The sequence below is a fragment of the Lepisosteus oculatus genome, chromosome 10, assembly GCF_040954835.1.
Source record: "Lepisosteus oculatus isolate fLepOcu1 chromosome 10, fLepOcu1.hap2, whole genome shotgun sequence".
In the NCBI taxonomy this organism is placed as follows: domain Eukaryota; kingdom Metazoa; phylum Chordata; class Actinopteri; order Semionotiformes; family Lepisosteidae; genus Lepisosteus; species Lepisosteus oculatus.
The window spans coordinates 32,782,990-32,804,186 of record NC_090705.1 but is presented as its reverse complement, the minus strand read 5'-3'; the positions used below and the strand labels follow the sequence as shown (position 1 = coordinate 32,804,186).

General features: G+C 38.8%; 1 protein-coding gene across 3 annotated transcripts in view; it reads left to right on the top strand.

Annotated features, from left to right (window-relative positions):
* LOC102683397 (protein NDRG1-A) overlaps positions 1 to 20,973 on the top strand; it is a 29,878-nt gene extending 8,905 nt beyond the window's left edge. For 2 of the 3 annotated variants that reach the window (XM_006635784.3, XM_015357470.2), the window contains 15 exons: positions 193 to 271; positions 2,246 to 2,281; positions 7,676 to 7,781; positions 8,643 to 8,763; positions 9,532 to 9,594; positions 9,841 to 9,901; positions 10,794 to 10,880; positions 13,465 to 13,521; positions 14,290 to 14,393; positions 14,487 to 14,549; positions 14,675 to 14,726; positions 15,212 to 15,259; positions 15,701 to 15,736; positions 16,287 to 16,338; positions 18,278 to 20,973. In XM_006635784.3, coding sequence (XP_006635847.3) covers positions 193 to 271; positions 2,246 to 2,281; positions 7,676 to 7,781; positions 8,643 to 8,763; positions 9,532 to 9,594; positions 9,841 to 9,901; positions 10,794 to 10,880; positions 13,465 to 13,521; positions 14,290 to 14,393; positions 14,487 to 14,549; positions 14,675 to 14,726; positions 15,212 to 15,259; positions 15,701 to 15,736; positions 16,287 to 16,338; positions 18,278 to 18,498 — 1,186 coding nt within the window. In that variant the 3' untranslated portion in view covers positions 18,499 to 20,973. Of the gene's footprint in view, positions 1 to 192; positions 272 to 2,245; positions 2,282 to 6,607; positions 6,719 to 7,675; positions 7,782 to 8,642; positions 8,764 to 9,531; positions 9,595 to 9,840; positions 9,902 to 10,793; positions 10,881 to 13,464; positions 13,522 to 14,289; positions 14,394 to 14,486; positions 14,550 to 14,674; positions 14,727 to 15,211; positions 15,260 to 15,700; positions 15,737 to 16,286; positions 16,339 to 18,277 lie in introns of those variants that run through there. The other variant, XM_006635785.3, reaches the window with a different exon arrangement.
* The last annotated feature ends 224 nt before the right edge of the window (positions 20,974 to 21,197 follow it).

Below are 21,197 nucleotides of genomic sequence, written 5' to 3'. Positions count from 1 at the left end.
TTTTGTGCTTATTTTTGATCAGACACCATATGCAAGATGATGTCCAGTAACCTATCAAAGAATTGAATCTGAGCCTTCACTGTATTTTTGTTTGTATAACGTTAGATGTAACACACTGATCCATTTACTTTCTACTTGTTTTCATGTACTGTGAATTTTGTGTGTATTAATGTTTCTCTTTTCTTCTCTAAGGATCATCCCAGCAATGACGGAGGAACAGCAGGATACTCACCTCACTGAAACAAAGCCCCTTGTGGACCGCGAACTGCCTGTATGTTTTTTTTGGGGGGTTCATTGGTTTTTTTCAGTTAGATCATTGTTAAAATTGTTTCATAAAACCTCATCAGATGACAAAACATTTATTGGTTTTCTTCGGATTACCTTTAATTGACAACAAAACTACTGTTTTTTCTCTTGCCTTTTTGCCTCTCTTCTGTATCTCACAAGGAGACTTTAGATCTTTCACATGAACTGGCTCAGGGAACAGAGGTTTGTAAAGCTGTAAAGCATTGAAAACGACGTTTTCACACAAGCTTTAATGGCTCATGTAAACCCTATTACCTAAACAGGATGCCTGTGTGTTTGATCTCCAGTTTTATTATCAAATTTCATTCTTTTATTTTTTTGGGGGAGTTATTCATCACTATAAACTCACCATGTTGAAATACTTGCTTAAGCAAATGAAATGCTCTTTGTGGCCAATAAAAGTAATTTCTGCTGAAGAGCTAACAACATTTTAGTGGCTGCCTAGCAAAGAAATAATCAGTGAATTGCAGGTTAAAAAAAGTTTTCATATTGCAAAAAATTGCACGTCAAATATATGAAATTTGTAGTATCATGTACATTCAACAAACTAACAATAAGACGCTTGAAGCCAACACAAGCTGGAAGATCTGTGCAAGTGCTTGGTGAAACAAACTGTATACAGACAGTATGAATACCAGGCAGCAGTGACGGCAACTCAGTGATATGCACTTCGTATTTACACTCAATAGGAGCAAAAGGCACTCAAAGACCCACACTGAATGTAACCTGAGAACTGAGAGACCACAGATGAATCTGAAGTGGGTTCAGTGGTTAGCATTGCTGCCTCATGGTGTTGTGGCCCTGGGTTTAAGTCCAGACCAGGAACGCGATCTGTGTGGAGTTTGTATGTTCTTCCTGTGTTTGCATGGGTTTTCCCTCTGGGTGCTCTACCCATAAGTCCAAAGACATGCTAGTACAGAAGGTTAATTGGCATCTGTAAAAAAAAAAAAATTGGCCCTTATTTGAGTATGTTCCCTGTGATGGTCTATCATTCTGCATGGTATCCTGTCACGTGTGCATTCCTGGCTAGGTTAGGCTCCGGCTCTCCCAGCATCCTTGTACTGGATAAGCACTATAGCAAATGGATACATGAATGTTGATTAGGCTGTGAAAACTGGTCACAGAGTGAGCAGTTCTGATAACTGTGGTGAGATCATTCCCACACTTGAGTGGGAATGGGCTTTGGAACTGGTAGTAGAGAGACTCTAATGGAAGAATGGAGACTGTGTGATGGAGGACTGAAAGAGCAGAGTGATTGAGAAAATGGTAGGCAAGGACAAGGGTTTAAAACCCGATGGGTGGAACAGTAAGGAAGGTTGGGAAAGAAAGGCTAACTTTTGCAGTGAGGTCTGCAAAAAGAGTTAAAGTGGTTGGGGCAGGACAGTACCAGGACTTGGACTGGCTGCTGTGTAGAGTAGTTGGTGAGGAATACCTGTTTCCTGTGAACGTTTCTCCAAAAAGAAGTGGCATGGGCATGCCAAAGAAGAAATGTATTGGACTTCGTGGCACAGGGAGGCAGGGCGTTGGAGTCAAGAGAGATAAAACCAAAGAGGTCCACAAAAAGAGCAAGTAGAGAAAAGGAGAAAAAGGTCGGGTTATTTTTAAAATGGTTATTTTTCCTAGATATATATCGTTACATAAACTAACTCTAATACAGTGGTATAATACAAGTACAACACTTTAAACACTTTAGTGAAGAACTCTGTCAGTCTTCGTAAAGTTCTTTATTCATTGCCTCTGCTCACAGAAGTTGATTGTTGATTGTGTTCACAAACCTATTACTTTGTAAAGGACACTGAAGGTAATATAGTACTGTCTTGAGGAACGTTCACTTTCATCACAGTTTTCATTATTTTTTTAACTTTAATCCAATACCAGTAAGTGTTATGTGGTAATTTGATTTCCAAAAGTACACCTATTTCTTTTGTTTGTCTTCCAGGGGCTACGAGAGGCGATTCAGGAGTTTGTGACCAAGGCAAGTATGCATGACTTTTGATTTATCAAGATCGTATTTTATTTGTAGGAGAGCTGATAGGCGAGAACAGCCATTTGTTAAGGTGTGTTCAAGTGATAAAGCCAAAATAAATGATCTCAAATGGGTGGCAGCTTCCTAGCTGGCAACATTCATATCACTTTCTACAACATTTTGCCAACAAATTTGAAATTAACAAAACATTTAATTAACATGACAGGAGTAGCTGGCTTCCTGGTACATTCTTCTATTTTATAGTGTATTTTACGGTATGTAGTTAAAAATGGAAATGGTTATTACAGGACAGGGGGTCAAGACTTTACAACGAAAAGAGTATCGCAGTTTTATACAAAAGTTGCAATTTGATGTAGCAATTATAGGGAACAGTTTGAATTTTCCATAAATTCCAGGCGGTACTTGGTACATTTTGATCCACAGACGTTTGGCTCCACCTTGTGATATGCTCACGACTAAGTAACTGCTGGTGGTGGAAGGGAGTAGGGAGACGAATCAAGCTACTGTACGGTATAACGCATACAATACAAAATATAAAGCAATGTATACAACATTTGACATGCAGTTTCCTCAGTTTTTATTGTATTTACATGTTTTGATAGGACTATTACTGGATCTAATATTTTTTGATTGGATGAAACAATAGTTGGGCTGGAAACTGTTGATTGGAGTGTGTTTTAATTAGTTTAAACTTTGATTTCTATGCTGGTATGTTGAACACTGGCTCCTACCAAGGTTCATGTTTAATCCTATAACAGCCTTAAGTGGCACTTGCTGCTGGGTAGCCTTGATAACCAATTACAATTCTGGCTTGTTGGTATTACACTATATAAGATGTCCTTTTCATGAAAACATAAAACTATATAATTAAATGTTAATTACCTTCTGTTTCCTTTGTTTTATTTCTAATGTTGTATGAGGATGAGGTCATATTTATAAAGAATATTATTCAAATGCTTAGGTACCACAGCTTGGTCAGTTCATTTCATAAAGTGTAATACTATGAAACTGGGAATCTACGTTATTGTAATTTTAGAACTAAATAGATCTGAACTTTTTTTCCGTTTTTGTTTGGAGATTAATGATGTTGCCTTTTACAAGAAATTAACCATAATTGATAAAGGTGTTTGATAGTCTTGGTTCAGGACCTTGGAGAGCACCAGATACATTAAGTGTTACATGTCTTGCTAAGACAAGACAGTCACACTGTTGCATAGACTGTGCCAGGGTAGTTTTCAGTTTCCATTTCAATTTTAAAAGCTTGATTTGAAGTTGCAAAAGCTCAAAAGAATTGTGTCCTAAAATAAGACTTTATTCTAAAAGCTCTGTGCAATTGTTTGCTTTGATGATGCAAAATGTCGTTGCGGAAATGTGAATAACCACCTTTTTAACTGACAAATTGGTTGGTACACAAGAAATAATAGTGCCAAAGATCTGATAACAGTTTTATTCCTGTGTAAACGAATATGAGGAAGGATTTTAAACTATTTGTTTTGTTGTTATGCTGTTGGTGTTTTTGTGAAGTTTTAGACTCTTAAATTTGGTTTGTAAAATGGGCAAAAATAGTTTGTTACGACATTAAATTCTATACTATGGTTGGTAGTTTAATAAAAGCTTTATTTTCCACATTTGCTTCTCAATATTAATCTCTGTTGCCTTTTGCAGTTAAGTGTTAAGGAATTCATGATTCCTTATTGGGATGTAAAGTTTTAACAGATTTTGGCATCGTGATAATTTTTCCCCCTTCAGTTGATTGCATGAGCCTTTACCACTTTTGTATGATTTAAAGGGGTAGTATGCAAAGGAAAGCAAGCTTATAACTTATCACACTTGAGCAGTCCTCTAACTATAGATTGATTGATGTTTGCACGGCTTTATTAAAAATGTGAACTTGGCTACTCTTGATCACAAAAAAGGCAACGCTGAAAATGTAATGAACCTCGGTAACAGTTTGAGTGTTATGCAATATGCTGTTATTTAAGAGACGTTTGAGAGGAAGTCAAATTCTAATTGCCCACTTCTGCTCTCCAGCATATAATTCAGGGGCCATCTTTTCTACAGTCCTCTCTCCTTCCCAGCTTCACCATTCCAACAGCTCCCTTAGCATTTCCTCATAAGTGAGGAGGGTTGCATTTCCTCAGCCAGGTGCATTAACGCCAAAGTGTTAACCAAGTTTGTCCTTCGAACTAAGGAACCAGTAATAGGTTTATTCCATACTGAAAAAAATAAGAAAGAAAACACGTTTCTGCCCTGGAGCCTTCTTCAGGTGTGTTTTCTCTCTTCTCTTTTCAGCATGGAATAAACCTATTACTTGTTCCTTTGCAGCATACGCATGCTGACGCAGCTCCCCACCTGAACTACTAAGTCCTTCATATTAGTCTGCTTGTTGCATCGTTTTTAGAACTTGACCCGAGCTACTGAATTGTTGGTATGGTTTTTGAGTTTTGAGACTACTAAAATTCTGTGCTGTACTAAATTCTGTGTTGTCTTTGAGCAAAAGTCTTTTGAAGATTTATGTTCCCAAGTACAAGGTAAAATGTCTTCCCAGTTCCAGCAAGTCGGAATAAAACTGAACAATATTGTATTTGTCAAAATCATGATTCAGTGGTGCTGTACCTTTTATTTTGCTGCTGTGGTGTTTTCAAATGCACGTATAAATTTCCTTTTGGTAGAGAAATCAAATTTGTGATTAATCATGGTACAAGATTCCTTAGTAGGTGCTGCTTAGCGTTGTTAATAAGGGGATCCTCCTTCTAGCTGTTGAGTTTAATTAAAATGGACACATCGTTACCTGTGATGTATTTTCACACCGTTTGTTGATCTGAACATGTGTAGAAGGTGATGCCACAATTATTATGGCAATTAATATATGGTAGCATCAGAAATTCTGATCCTTAAACCATTGGACATGTAACCCTCATCCCAGTGAGTCATGTTCAACTGCCTGTTATTGGACTCCCAACATTTTTTTCCCCTTAGTTTACCTCCACTTAGAAACAAATACCAATGTCAGCAAAATGATGTAATGTTGTGTAATACTGTTTCTTTATGAAGCCAATGGAAAATCTTTGTCCGAATACCTATGCATCTGCCTTGCACAATGACTGCCTTTCATACATGACAATGAGAAGGCCATTTACTTTTGAAAACTGTGCAGAAATCGTGCTTATCCTCGAGCTTTATAGATGAGAAATAATTGTTTGGGAGAATGCTACATGCTTTCAAACGCGTCTTTTATGATTAACCCATCTGTGAACTTGCTGTAACACATCACCACAATTTAAAGACATGTATCATGATGATAAGTGAAAATGAGATCAATTTAAAGAGTAATCCACAAATATTATAAAAAACGTGTTTAGTAATACAGAGACTGTGTGCAGGGAGTGTTGCTGCCTTATAAATGAATTTATAAACAGATGGCCGTCCTGTGCTGATCCTTCCGAACAGATTACTGTCTTTGGTTTTCCAGGGCAGTGTTTAATATCGAGGACTGTCTACAACTCTAAGAGCATTGACGTTGGAGCAGGAGAAATCCCATCTGCTCTAGCTGCTTCGCACTACAGACACTAACCGCACGTAGTCAGCCTCTCTGGCTAAATGGGATTAGTGCAGCAGTAAAGCTGCTGATCACTTGCATCAAGAAGGAACTGAGGCAGACAAAGCATCAGATGTTTTGCCTCGCGCATGCCACAGTATAATGGACATTGGTTGTATCTTTTAAGATTTGTGGCCCTGCGTTTATATGTGGGTTTTGTGAAGAGACTTTTATTACAATGAGCATTCAAATGCAGTATGTATTCAGCTGTTGCTTTGTGCTCCCTGGGTTGTTCTTTGAGGAGCCTATAATCATTTTACGCATTGTGCTCCTGTATGTGTTCTGTAATAAAGTTAGAAATATGATTTTTCATGGAATGAATCTTCTGAAGTAGAAATTATTCCAAACTGTTACAACGTTAAAAAAAACCACAGAAACATGAATCTGCACATGCCCCCCTTTTGAATTTCTCTAAAGAGCCCAGCATAGAAAGGCATAATGAAAACATTTCCACTTCTGCATAGTTTTTATGAACTTTTTTTCCTTAAATTAATCACAGGCCCGTTCTATAGAAGTTTGTTTTTGATGTCCCTGACCCAAAGAGGGCCAGCATTCTTTAGATGATCAAACCCCCCTGACTTTGACTGATCCAATTTAAAGATCACTTCATCCAGAATTAGCTTGTTGTGGTTACCGTGCAAGGCACCATGGGAGTCCAGAGCTTATGCTGAATAGCAAACAGCAGGAGTATAAAACTGAGATTTCAGCTGAGTTCAGGCTAAGTACTTTAGGAGGCTTTAAAGAGCTTGGGTCTGTCCCACCTTGCACTAACTACAGTAAACATGGTTTTGGAAGATGAAGACTCTGTGTTTGAGATTGATATTGCTGTGAGTAATGATTTTTTTCCTTCTTCAAGTAGAAGGGCTAAAATGAAGTTTTTATGTGATATCTTAAGAATGTGATGAATAAATCGGACTAATGTTTTTTGTTGAAAAATGTAGGAATACTGTAGGCATGCAGCCATCCATTGAAATTGTCTGCTTCTTATGTTACTGCATTCTAAAACACCCAGACTGTACTGAAGGAATTTGATGTTTTGCACTAGTCTTTTGAATGGGTAATACTGAGTTATTGGGGAAACACTAATTAGGTAATATTTCTTTCTTTAACCAATAAGTCCTTGCATTTATGCAACGTTGTGGTAAGTTTTTTAATGTTATTGAAGAATAGGTTAGATCTTAAGCTTTTTTTTATTCTTTTGTCTTGTAATTAGATTTATTTCTTTAAATCAACTGCATCTTCACTGTGATGGTCAGTAAACAAGTGCTGGTGAATCAAAGTCAAATTCAGGAACGTGAGCAATATAAAGTTTTACTCCATTCTTTTACAATGTTAAACTACGGTAGCCTACAGTTGTTTGAAAGTAAACTATTCTAGAGTTGGAGAAGATCATTTTAACCAGTTTCAAGAAAAGGCGGCTGTCTCTAGAAACTTCAGACTTTTTGTGCTTTTGGTCGTCAGGAGTAACTGGTGGCAAGCGCAAGAATAATCCGGACAGATTAAGAGAAATGATCCTCTTGTGCCTAAAACTCTGTGGTAATGGATGCCACAACAATGGAATGCTTTAAGGTCTCCTATTGCACATGTGTACGACTGTATTTTGAGACCTTGAAATAAAAGATTGAAAACATATATGATATAGAACTGTGGAACAATAGGTTTTGATAAAATATACTCCTTATTCCCCATTTCTTTTAAATGGCACTAACTAAGGATAACAGAAGAGTGCTGTTACTTGTCTCAAGTATGCCAACAAAGACCTAACCTCTGTTTTAAATCTACAGGAACATGACATTGACACACCACACGGTCCCATCCATGTCACCATGCAAGGAGTCCCAAAAGGCAACAGGCCTGTCATCCTGACGTTTCATGACATTGGCCTGAACCGTAAGTACATCCTTCCGTTCATTTTCAAACTGCTTTTTCAAAATAGGGTCACAGGGAAGCCTATCTTGGCAAGCAACAGGCACAAGGCAGGACACCTGTCCATAACAGGCATACACACACACCAGGACCAATTTTCTCAGAAGTCTGTTAGCCTACCAGTATGTCTTTAGACTTAAGACTGTCTTTAGACTCTGGAAACCAGAGCACCCAGACAAACCCATTAGCACACAGGCAGCACCCCAAAACTGCAAGGCCGCAATGCTAACCACTGTGCTACTGTACCACCCTGAACTGTAGGTTAAGGGGTTAAAATATAGAATTATTTGGACATTTACATGACATTCTAAAGACACAAAAAATGTTTTAAATGGCATATTCTAATGAAAAAAATCAATTTGTACAACTTGTACCAAAGATTTATCAGATCCATTTTGGGATTATACTTTTCATTTATATCCTAGACCATTATTTCGATTATACAGTCGCTATTGATGTCATCACAATTGCATAAACATCCCTTGTTCTTATTTTGAAACCACTTCCAGTCTGGTTGCTTCATGAAGTGCTGTGCATTTATATTGCTGTAAACCTTTTTTTATAAGGGAAAATCCATTAATTTGTGCTGCTTTCCTTGTACAAATTAAAACATTTGGTGACTGTGTGTCCATGCAGAGCTGGGTTCCTTATTGCTTCTGAACCCCCAGTTACTAAAATGTGATTTTTTAAAAAATATATTTTATTTTTCACTTCTTTAAATTTGTTACTAGTGCTGCACCTTTCAAGGGCTTGGATGCAGGTTTTGCTGTGACAAAAACATTTTGGGTTTTCTAAGTGGACTCGCATTCCCCCCCCTGTATTCAGATAAGACGTGTTTCAACTCGCTCTTCAACTTTGAGGACATGCTGGAGATCACCCAGCACTTTGCAGTCTGCCATGTGGATGCTCCTGGACAGCAAGAGGGGGCCTCATCCCTTCCCACAGGGTGAGCCTCCTACTTCTTGAGGAATTCTTGAGATGGAGTGTAGTTCTGTACAGAAATAGTTTTTTGATATATGATTTTAGTAGACGGTCTGTGCTAGCCAGCATCTGTGTTAAGGCCTAAGAGTTCCCTTCGTTTTTTGAAAATGTAGGTCATGGTGTCAGACTTGTAAACAAGTTAGAATCTTTGATTACTTGGGCTAACAAAGAATGTCTTGTAAACCAATTATCCTTGTCACACTGACCTACTTTCAGTTCAGGACCGACAAAAGGAAGAATAGTTGCATCTTCCAGCTTCAGTCAAAGTCTTCTGAATGTTAAGCTGTTTTATTGAATGATGGCATTATAAGTTGAAATTGAAAAGCTAAATTTAACATGCACTAAAACGCTATAGTTTTTTTCTTAGCTTACCCATTTGGGAATAGGATATTAAGTGTAACAACTGATTTTGAACGTGTCAAAATGAACAGCGTTAACACTATAAATTCAAATACTGATGGTTTTCATTTTGCCGCATGCTTTAAATGACAATTTTTAACACAAAATCTAAGCAACAAGTGGGTCATAACAGGGGATACAGCTTTGAAATGCTCACTAAGTAATAATAAGAGGTTGACCAGAACTGATACATTTTCCAATGTTTTAATGACCATGGGGATATAGTCACTGCCACTCTTTATTTTGATTATAGAAAAGTCTCTGATGGATGGCTTCTGTAATACTGTCTTGATGTAGAGCTTTATGAACTCAAATATGAATACGTGTTCCATAGGTACAACTATCCCTCTATGGACCAGCTCTCTGAAATGCTTCCAGTGGTTCTCAAACACTTAGGGTAAGCTTGTAATTCTAATGTCCATATTTTTAGGATTGAGTCCAGTATGATCTTCTCACTATCTAAAACAGACATTCTTAAATGTGTGATTTAGATTTGTTTTTGTTATCCATTATGTTAGTATATGAAGAGGAATCAGAAAGTCATTAAATATTATATAATGGGCTACTATAATGAGAATATTTTTACACGGAATAGTCTTCAGTTTTGAAAGCAATAGCATACAAATGTTCTTCTGTTTACCAGTCTGAAGAGCATCATTGGAATGGCCATTGGGGCTGGTGCATACATCCTGGCAAAATTTGCGGTGAGATTGTTTTTTTTCCCTCTCAAATCTTTGTTCCCCCCCTCTCCATCTTAATTATGAAAGATTAATTAAACCAGGATTACTTTGATCAAATACTTTATGCACATACCACAGTGTTGATGCTGGCAACATAATCCTTATTGTTGGCATTCCCTAAGTCTTTAGATTTCTTTCTGGAAAAGTAATGAACTTTACAGCATGGCTAGGTTTGTAACGTAATTCTTCATTTAGCTGTCTAAACTTCATCTCTAGAAGTCTCTCGAAGGTGTTGTGCAACTAGAAGGTATGAGAAATTCTTTCCATAATGATCATCTAAACAGAAGACAAAATGTGGAAAACATTAGCACAATAATTCTATATTCTTCCAATGTGGTTATATCAACTATTGTTGACAATTATATTGTAATTATGTTTTCAACCTAAATGACTCCCAGATGCCTTAATTGTACTCCTATATTTGTGATGTTCACTAATATTCTTAAACTTATAATTTCTGACATTTTTCTGCATTGGGAATGACAAGAGTCTAATGGGACTTAATGCTCATTTTCCTGGCTCTCTATTCCCATCTGTTTTGTTTTTTAGGCTGTGGAAAGATGATATATTTCTGCCCAAAACAATATGTAATTAAAATGGTCTCTACACACGAGACAGAAGTTAACTTCTGCTTTAGAATTTCCCCAAGTTTTTGTGAATAATCTTGTGTACATCCCCAAATATTTTTACTTTGGTCTAAAGTAGGAAGTAAAAATCCAACAACTCTAAATCTGCCTTACTTTCAGAAAGTATAAATCATGTTTTAAACCTAATAGTATGCATTCTATAATATGATCTTCCTAATTGGTTTTCACTTTGATAATTGTGTACTATAGTAAATGTCTGTATGTTGCAGCTGAACCATCCTGATTTGGTAGAGGGGCTGGTGCTGATCAACGTTAATCCTTGTGCAGAAGGATGGATGGACTGGGCTGCTCACAAGGTACAGCTGTTGTCATACTGTATATAGAACTATCAAGAGCCCTGCTTTATAGTGTTTCAGTTTTGTCTAGAACCAGAGCTGACTTTCAGAGTGCTTAAATTATAAGATCTCCAATTTCCTCTTCATGGTGTAATTTAACCATAAAGGTGTGTTTGGGAGAAGGTCAAATTCTAGTGCTGCACTGCCACGCTCCTACGTGCAAGACCTCTCTGGCAGCCCATAACTCTTCGCACATCTTATCTAGCACCCCACCCTCCACCCCAACTTCACTGTGCTAACATCCTCCCTGCTTCATTCCTTGTAAATGAGGAGGGAGGTTGTGAATTAGTGCCACAGTAATGAGAAAACCTATTCCTTTTTATACATCGGCTTGTTTTGTTGTTGGCAAATTCGGTCTTCTGGGCACAAGGGTTTTTCAAATCCTTTCAGCCAGCTGTACATGGGAGAGAATGAAAAAATGTTGGCATACTCCTCCAACTTGCGCACCTGCTAAAAGCCACTGGTCTTTGAGCGTATCACTGGCTACTGTATAAGAGGCTGAGTGCTAACTGGAGGAGAGGGGTGTCCCTCACCCACAGCGTCGCAAGCATGCAATTTCTCAGGAAGCCACAGAGTTTGCTGTGTCATTTAGGGAGCTGATCAATCCCAGCCCTTCCTTTAGCACACCCAGGTCATTGTGCACTGCTGCTTGATCAAAGTTGACTAGTGTATGACCCAGGCCCAGTATGCTTTTATCACAGAGCCCCATCTGTGCATGTCTGCTCCTTTTTCAATTGAAATGCTCATGATCCTCGCTGTTTGCTATCTATTCTAGGAATTGAATTATTTGTAACTAAAAAGTGAAGCCCCCAGAATGTCCATATTTCAGTGATGGCTCTTGCTAAGAATAAATTATGTATTGGAAGATATTAGCTTTGCTCAATGCTCCTGTGCAATAAGAGGGAGGGCTTATTTTAATTATTTCCTTTTCTCCTGCTGTTTTACAGCGCAAGTTACAAAATAGATCAAACGAAAAGCAAATACAAAAAATAATTCAAATTCAGTAGGAAAAAATAAAATTGCAATGCAGCAGACACATGTTAAAAGTGCTATACCTGCGTAGAATGAAATGACATGAGAGAGATCACTTTATGGGCCTTATACAGTTTCTTGTATTAGGAATTTGTCTTTTCGCATACCCCATGGTCAGCCATTTATACGAAGCCAGGGGAGTTGGGGCTAAGGGCCTTGCTCAGGGGCCCAATAGAGTAGGATTCTTCTGCCGACCGCGGGATTTGAACCGGCAACAATCCAGCCACTGGCACAGATCCTTAGCCACAGAGCCACCGCACCACCCGTTAATCACCCTGCAGCTCACAACTGGCAACCCACTGAAGCTCAGCAGGTGTGAGCCTGGTCAGTACCTGGATGGGAGACCTCCTGGGAAAAACTAAGGTTGATGCTGGAAGAGGTGTTAGTGGGGCCAGCAGGGGGCGCTCACCCTGTAGTCCATGTGGGTCCTAATGCCCCAGTATAGTGATGGGGACACTATACTGTAAACAGGCGCTATCCTTCGGATGAGACGTAAAACCGAGGTCCTGACTCTCTGTGGTCATTAAAAATTCCAGGGTGTTCCTCGAAAAGAGTAGGGGTGTAACCCCGGCGTCCTGGCCAAATTTCCCATTGGCCCTCACCAATCATGACCTCCTAATAATCCCCGTCTATGAATTGGCTTCATTACTCTGCTCTCCTCCCCACTGATAGCTGATGTGTGGTGAGCGTTCTGGCGCACTATGGCTGCCGTCGCATCATCCAGGTGGATGCTGCACATTGGTGGTGGTGGAGGGGAGTCCCCATTACCTGTAAAGCGCTTTGAGTGGAGTTTCCAGAAAAGCGCTATATAAGTGTAAGCAATTATTATTATTATTATTATTATTATTATTGTTAATGTGTGTAAGTAAGGTATTGTTGCGCAAAATAAGAAATCCCATTGAGCAGAGGGCAGTATTGCTTGCTTCTAAAATTTCACAATGGTGTGTGGATTAGATTAGAGGTGCAGTCTAAATGTTCAGGGACTGAGCAGTTTCCATTTCAATGGATAGTTCGTTTCATAGCTATAGATCCAGGGTTGGGAATGAATGCCGCCTGGAGGTGGTGGAGCAGGGAGGGTACAGGGAGAGGTGAGGGACTGGAGATGGACTGGGACAGAGTGGGTAAATTGGCAGTAGGCAAGAATGAAAGTTTGAAATGGTTGTGTGCAGCTAAAGTCAGCCAATGGAGCAACCAATGTAGCAGTGTGGCATATGAAACATGCAGGTAAACAAAATAAGTTTTTCCTGCCAACCTTTGTTTAGAGCCCTGGTACATCATGATCTTGATGAAATGTGGTACTGTGTAAACCTTTGATACATTATTAATACACTCTCTTACTGTTGTGTAGAGATCGGTCAGTAAATCTTCTGTTAGAATTAAGATTCTAGAGGTTATACAAATGTTGACTCATTCACCGTTAAACCTGTTTTACTTACATTAAAGATGTTATCGGCAAGTGCAGATCTATGTCTGCCTGGCATTTCACAAGTAATCATTTGAAAATTGATTTCAGATTTCTGGATGGGCTCACGCTTTGCCAGACATGGTCATCACTCACCTGTTTGGGAAGGTAAGTGCCTTTCCTGGGTTACCAATGCAGAACTGCCAATAAAAATATTAATTGAAAAGGCATTTAATGAAGAATTGTGAAAGACAAAATTGGGTTATTGAGAAAGCAATTTATTTCAGACCAATGGTATTTTTTTTAATCATCTGCAGATAAAGGTTGGCATTCAAACAAATATTTGCTTGGGAATTCCCATTTTGTAGCCAGAAATACCATTTAGGAGTGTCCTTAAACAAGTTTGAGAGTACATACAGGCTTGAGGTTTTGGTTATTCTTGACCCTGTTGCTCTCATATTTAAAATCTGGACTCAAAGATGAATACGTTTACCGATTACTGTCCAAAAATCCATAACACGTTTTGTATTTATCTTGCTATTTCCAGAAAAGATGTTCTGTATACTGTACTCGAAACTTTTTAAATTCTTACTTGTCATTCCAGTTGTAAAAGTTGGTGTCCTTATAAAGATTAATTTTGTTTAAAATGAAATGTTTGTTTTACTTTGCTGTAATCTCCAAATCCTACTGTGAGAGAACTGGACACTGGTAATTTATTTGCATGAATTGTGATGGGTGTCTGTCAGATATTGTAGTTGCCTAAGCACCTATCATAATAAGAATGATTAATTGTGGTAAGACCAGCTGTAAAAACCAGAAATAGTTTTTAAAGGTTATTGTACTCTACTCGGTAAGACTAGTCATTTATCTTGTCATGTTCAATAAAGACTGAGCCAAAAAGAAGGGCATGTCCGTACTGATGAGCCTTTTCTGTAGGAAGAAATCCATAACAACCAGGACCTGATCCAAGCATATCGTCAGCATATCGCCAATGACGTCAACCAGCACAATCTACAGCACTTTGTAAAATCCTACAACAGGTAATTTTTTTAAAAATGCCTCTGGAAATAAAAGAAATAAAATTCCAGTTGTTTTAATATACTTGTTACAAAGCGTTTTGTTTTTGTTTACAGCCGACGAGATCTGGAAATTGAACGACCAGTTGCTGGTGGAAATGTCAATGTGAAAACCTTAAAGTGAGTTGTACGCTCATGAATGAAATGCTTAAATTCTGCTCTCCTGTTTATTTTATGGAATTTAATGACAGAATTGGCACAGTAATTAACCTCTGAAATACTGATCTAATGGCGTTTTCCTGCAGGTGCCCTGCACTTCTGGTAGTAGGAGACAGTTCACCTGCTGTTGATGCAGTGGTACGTTCAGTTGATTTTTATTTTGAAAAATACTCATTATTTTACTGTAAATTGCACAATTACCTTACCTAATTACTTTCTGCACATTCACCTAAGCAAGATACCAGCTGGTCGCCAAAAATAAACCAGCCCATTTCATTCTGTTTCCTATGTTTGATAGCTCAGTGTAAAAAGTGTTAAGTTCTAGGTGCTTCTTGCTTTCTCAGCACTATGAAAATAGGTACATAGTTCGGTTATTGCCCTGCTGGTTTGGGAAAGTAACTATAGTGAATCATTCTCCCTGCCACCTGCCAACTTTATAGTTTTGGACACTCTTTCCTTAGGAAGTTCTTGGGGGAAAAAAATGAGCATGCACTTTACCCTTGCCTGAGATAACATTGACCACAGTAGTAGTTTTACCTACTGAAACTGGTGCCCCCTCTGGGAGGGCGGGGGAATGTAGATTTAAAAGAGTGCTTCTGTTTAACAGTAAATGTTTTTTTAAGGTGGAATGCAATTCAAAGCTGGACCCGACAAAGACTACACTTCTCAAGGTGTGTGCATTTTAACTCTTATTGCTAAAGACGTGGAAATTCATTAAGATACTGGCACCTAAAATAAGTAACAGTAGAAAAGAAACAGGTGATTTAGTTTCCAGATTTGCTGATAATGTGGATCAATAAGTACTTGGTAGGTATTCTTAGTTGTGAGCAATTAACATATACAGTATAAGCAAAATGTCCTCAAGGAGCCCATGGGCACATGGTCTGCTCCCTGTTTTCTGTTATTCAGTGTGCATTTTCTATTTTAGAGTAATTCCATTGTGTTGACAAACCTGTTGTGAAGTTGACCAGTTTGTTAAACATTTTTATAAAAGCCTTCAATAATTTTGCCCCCTCTCCAGCTTTATGAGTTATGGATGTGAAACCTGGAAAATTTAAGGATATGTGAAAGTTTACATAAGCTGAAATTATATTTTCCACTTTAATTTGCAGATGGCAGACTGTGGAGGCCTACCTCAGGTTGATCAGGTCTGTAAGCATTTCTGTTGGCACTGTGATCTGTGGTGGATAATTTAAAGTGAATTGAGGCTTCATTTCAGTTTGTAAGAAAGTAGTACTAAATGGTTTCATCTGAAACCATATTTAACAGACCCCTATTCAGGCTGGAGTTCTTAGCTGTTCGCTTAATTCCTCTTTTTATTGCAGCTTTTTTACTTTTTTTTCTGATTAAATGTATGATGCTATCAAACCTGTAAGTCTTTTAACTTAAATTCTTAAACTCTTTTTTTTATGACATGCCGATTATAAACAAAACTGCAGCCTGAATCACTCTGCCCATCTGTGGCATGTAAAGATGTCAAAACCCCAGACAGTACATTAATCCCCCCTGCACCTGTGTGATATCTGCAGTGCAGTTCATCTGTGCACAGATGGACTTTGGATTTAAACAACTGCACACATGGAAGATCCACTTAAAATTACATTTGTTGCAAAACACTGAATCCTTTCTGCTCTGTTTCGGAAATCTGGTCACTGCAGATACCCCAAATAACCCTTTTCCCCACTTTTTCCATCTCAGCCCGGAAAGCTTACAGAAGCCTTCAAATACTTCATCCAAGGCATGGGTTACAGTAAGTACATTTCTCTTGCAGAAAACACTCCTGATTGATGCTCTCAGGAAAAAGTCTCTTAAAAAAGAAAAGTACACTTGAGAAAGTACAACATTGGAACAATTGTAAATGAAGTAATCTATCGTTGTATGCAAAAAGTAAGGTATGGTTGTTAAGGAATGGAATTTTCTTCCTTTGTTATCTTAATTTTTGTATTCCTTACCTTCAAAATCATTCTTCCCAACACATCTCTTTTCACTCATGTGGTATTCATTCCTTATATTCATATTGGCCTTTTATTTTACATTGAACTGTTTTGATAGCACATGCTGAGATTTTATCTTTGTTCCTTCTTTGCATAGAAGTAACGATTCAATGAATAGATTTCAGCATACTATGATGCAAGTTAAAAATGAGAGGAAATTAGGAATCTGTGCTATTAGAGTCTTTTATCTTCTTACTATTGCTATTAGAAGCCCTTGTAGTTTGTACACAAAGAGTGAGAAGCGACTCTGTACTTTTTGAGGCAAAGTTGAAAGTATTAAGATAAGCTTTTGGAAATGTATATACTGCAGTAGGACTTGCAATATGCTCTGGTTTCAGCCCACAGTCAAAAGACATGCTGGTAGGTTAATTGGCTTCTGGGAAAATTGGCCCCGATGTGAGTTTGTGTCTGTGTGTGCCCTGCAATGCATATCCTGCCTTGCTGGGATAGGCTCCAGCTCCCCCACAACCTTGTATTGAACAGATTACAAAATGGATGAATGGATTTGCATTGTGGAAATGAGCCCAACAGACTCCCAGCTGAGAGCTAGTCGCTTTACATCAAGGCAACACAGATGTCTAGTTGCACTTCACGTGTGTGGAAAAATTATGTTTGAAGCCAAGTATAGGGAGCACTGTTTTGAAAGCACATGCTGAGGTTTCATCTTTGTACCTTCTCTGCATAGGAATAACCGTTCCACGAACAGTATTGGGTTTCATCTGACCTGTAAGCTCTTGCATGGTCTTGCAATGACATGTAACACATGTAGTGTTTCCGTTCTACTGCATTCGAGTTTGTGCTCAAAACAAACCTCATACAACACTATAACTACTGATTTTTTTTTATTTAACGATTGAAATATATTCTTTGAATAGCAAATCTAGATGGATGAATATCTTATGAACTTGTTTTTGGACACAAATGGAAGCCATCTGGCGGTTTAACATTCTCACATTTGATCGCCTTCTGTGTTACTGTGTTGAAAATTCAAGAAAGGCCTACTGTAAAATTCTTCCGCCACCTGCTGGAGGCCTTGTTGAATGAGACCAGGCCTACAAACTTAAAATAAAAAAAGTAAACGCATGATGAAAGGAGGATGCATGTCATTCCAAGTATTTTTGTTTCCTTCAGAAAGGTTAAGTACTTACTGTACACTTCAAAGACTGGTAAATGGACACTCGCTTGCATGCTGTCAGATCTGTGTTGTCGATGTATAAAACTGTAAGTCACCAAGTAAAAGGGGCAGAGTGGTGGCCCTGTGGCTGGGGATCTGCGCCTGTGGCTGGAAGGTTGCTGGTTTAAATCCCATGGCCACCAGTGGAATCCTACTCCGTTGGGCTCCTGAGCAAGGCCCTTAACCCACACTGCTCCAGGGGCGCTGTACCAAGGCTGACCCTGCGCTCTGACCCCAAGCCTCTCTCCCTGTCTGCGTGTCTCATGGAGAGCAAGTTGGGGTATGCGAAAAGACAGATTCCTAATACAAGAAATTGTATATGGCCCATAAAGTGATCTCTCTCATGTCACTTCACTCTATGCAGGTATAGCACTTTGCTAATAAAGTGATCTTATCTTAAAGGCAGAAAACAATAGATAGATAGGCAGGTCATTGCAAGGGTTATGCCTAAGAATCCCTACACCTAAGCACCGCGATCGCTTTCAGGGCCTCACTTGTCGTCCTGCTTGTCTTGCTCCCAGTGCCCTCAGCCAGCATGACGAGACTGGTGCGGTCCCGCACGGCCTCGGGCTCCAGCGTGACCTCCTTCGACGGGAACAGGAGCCGCTCCCACACGGGGGAGGGCAGCAGGAGCCGGTCCCACACCGGGGAGGGGAACCGCGGCCGCTCGCACACGGACACCCAGGTCGACTCCAACTCTGTGGACCAGGCCGGGCCCAAGTCCACCGAAGTGTCCTGTTAGACGGGCCGCCTGGCCAGGCCACCCACACACCCCCGCCTGCACCTGTGCTGCGCTGCTGCTGACAATAAACTGAAGGCATTGCATGATTTGCCCATTGGACGTTTTTCTATTTCACCCCCTTCCTCCTCCAAAACCAGTCCTGTATTTTCCCCGTTGTAATTTTGCACCTCTAATGCCAAAGAATGTTTGCGTTGAGGACATATGACATGTTTATGAACTGCAAAGTAAAGTGAACATTAACTTCATCTTAGTTTGAAAAATGTAGACCGCAACTAAAAACACATCACAGAATCCGACGGTACCATTGTAAGAAATGAATGTCCTCTACTTAGGCTAAAAAGCTGCATATAAATGCAAGTGGCTTTTTTTGTTAGGAGCAATGCAGTACAGGCAGCTGTGGCAAAGAAAATGCACCACTGTTGTAGAAAGCTGCATCCATAAGCTATATAAAAATCTGTAAATAGTTAATTTGAAATGAAATCTGTAATTTATCTTCTTTGCTATTGCATCTGTTAAGATTTTTAGGATGTTGCGTGCATTTTAGAGGTTTCGGATGTCCTAATTTAAAAAGCGAAACAAATCATTTAGAATGGAACTTTGAGATTCTTCCTCTGACAGTCTTTGCATTTAAGATTCCCGGTAGCGGAAAGCTTTAAAGATGAAGGATTTTTTTTTCTTCTTACTGGACAGGTATCCTGGCATATCTAAGCACTTAAATTTGAAAGCCAAATTGGGGTTCTGTGTCAAACAAGATGGTGGTCCGACTCGAATATTAAGACAATTTAAAAATGGACTAAACATTTTTTTTAAAAGTGCCACAATGGTTGATCTAGAACTTGGCAACACAAGCAGCTTTGTAAATTCTCAAGTGCAATGACAATTTTAATGTCTGCAACAGGTGTATGTGGCCTGCTCCTGTCTAATTCTACTATTGACAGGTTAAATGTGCAGTACAGTAAGTAAAAATGGAGTCCCTGTTTGAACCGAGATGGCCTCCAGTCTGCCATCTTTCTTGTCAAAAAGTGGCTAATAACACTAGCCCCTACTAATTAAAATTGTTACTGGGCCATTATATTTAAAATAACTCTAATTATAGACATCATACTGACAATATCAGTATTCCAGTGTTAACCAACATGGTTTGATGACCGCCATTTTCTTCTCACATCTTCAGCTTCTGCCTTGAGAACCACTGCCCTAACCGAATCAAATCTTGGCAGATTTCATAACCAGCCAAAGCTGCTTCTCATTTCCTTACTTAAGCGGTTGCAATTGTTGCACCCAAGGTATGTTTAGAATTGCTTGAAAGAATACAGACCCTTAAGCGAACTGCTCCTGTTCAGGGACAGTTGGGAGATATTGTAGGGATAATGCAGTGAACCTATGGCAAAACAGGGTTCCTGTATTCACCACAATGGTTGCTTGACACCCCCTCCCGTTGTGTGGTCAAACTTCGAACTGCTGCTCTTTTGGAAGTTGCTCCACTGATTGACTTGAAGTTTGCCAGATTTTCATTGTGCCTAAGCCTGCTTCAGAACCGCACCTTACTGGTTCCATTGATAATTGACATGCCCACTCCAGCTCACTGACTGCTTGGTGAAATGCAGACCCTTAACGATGCTCTTCAAAACTCCAAACTTGGTAGGTATTGTTCTAGTTTCTCCAAAGCTGACTTGCAGTTCAGTCACACTCTTCAGGGGGTATTGACTTGATTGGAAGCCCTTCAAAGCAGCTTGCAGTTTTCCAGGTCAAGGTGATATAATCTTGGTGATAGACTTGAAGTGTGCTCTTGAATTGATTCAAATTTACCGAATAGATTTAGCCCATCTAGATGAAAACGAGGGCAGATTGTGATTGCTGATCAGTGTAGAGCTTCCTGGATTGAACTTTAATTTTGATGTTTTTGAGAATATAATGCGCTAGTACTATGAATTTGTGAGCTGTAAAGTGCAGTGTGTTTTGGGTATCCTTGCTCTTCTATATGTGTCTGTGGTATGCGTTACCCTACCAGACTTGGGGAGGATGGCAGCCGTTGCAATGGGGAAACCCTTTTCCATCAAGCTAAATCAAATGTATAAAATTACCCATTTTTTGTATTTTCTTTTCTAATTATAAGATAATTTGCAAGTAATGGTAAGTTGTGGTTTTCTGAAATCTGTTGTTCTATGCAAACAATTACGGCAGAACAAATTGTGCCATTGAGCACTAAATTTGCATTCTGTGCTACTTCTCCCTGCTGGTTTGAGAGCAATATTCTTCTACTTATAATAGCAAAACACTAATGTGATTCAAATACTTGGCAAGCTTAATTTTATATAAATTTGCATTTTAGTAAATCATTAAAATTTAATATTTGGCTTTCTAGATAAATGACCCTTGTAAAATTGCAAAAAGCTGCACACTGTAGAAGGATGTTTTTTTTCTTAATGATAAGCTTGTATTTATTTAAACAAAAATAAAATTTGTAACTTTCAAGTGTTTTTTCTTTTCCATTAATTTGTGACTATTCCTTATTCCCAGTATAGGTGGGACTCCTTTAGAGTTAGCGAGCGAAAGGCTCGAATAAGCTGATATTTAAAACAGCAGCTACATTAACAGAATTAACTAAGTGTTGAAAGTGTTTTTGTAATTTTAATTGAACTTCACTAGGGATGGCAACATCCAAGAATTGAATGCTTGAAATACTTGGTGAGAAAAGT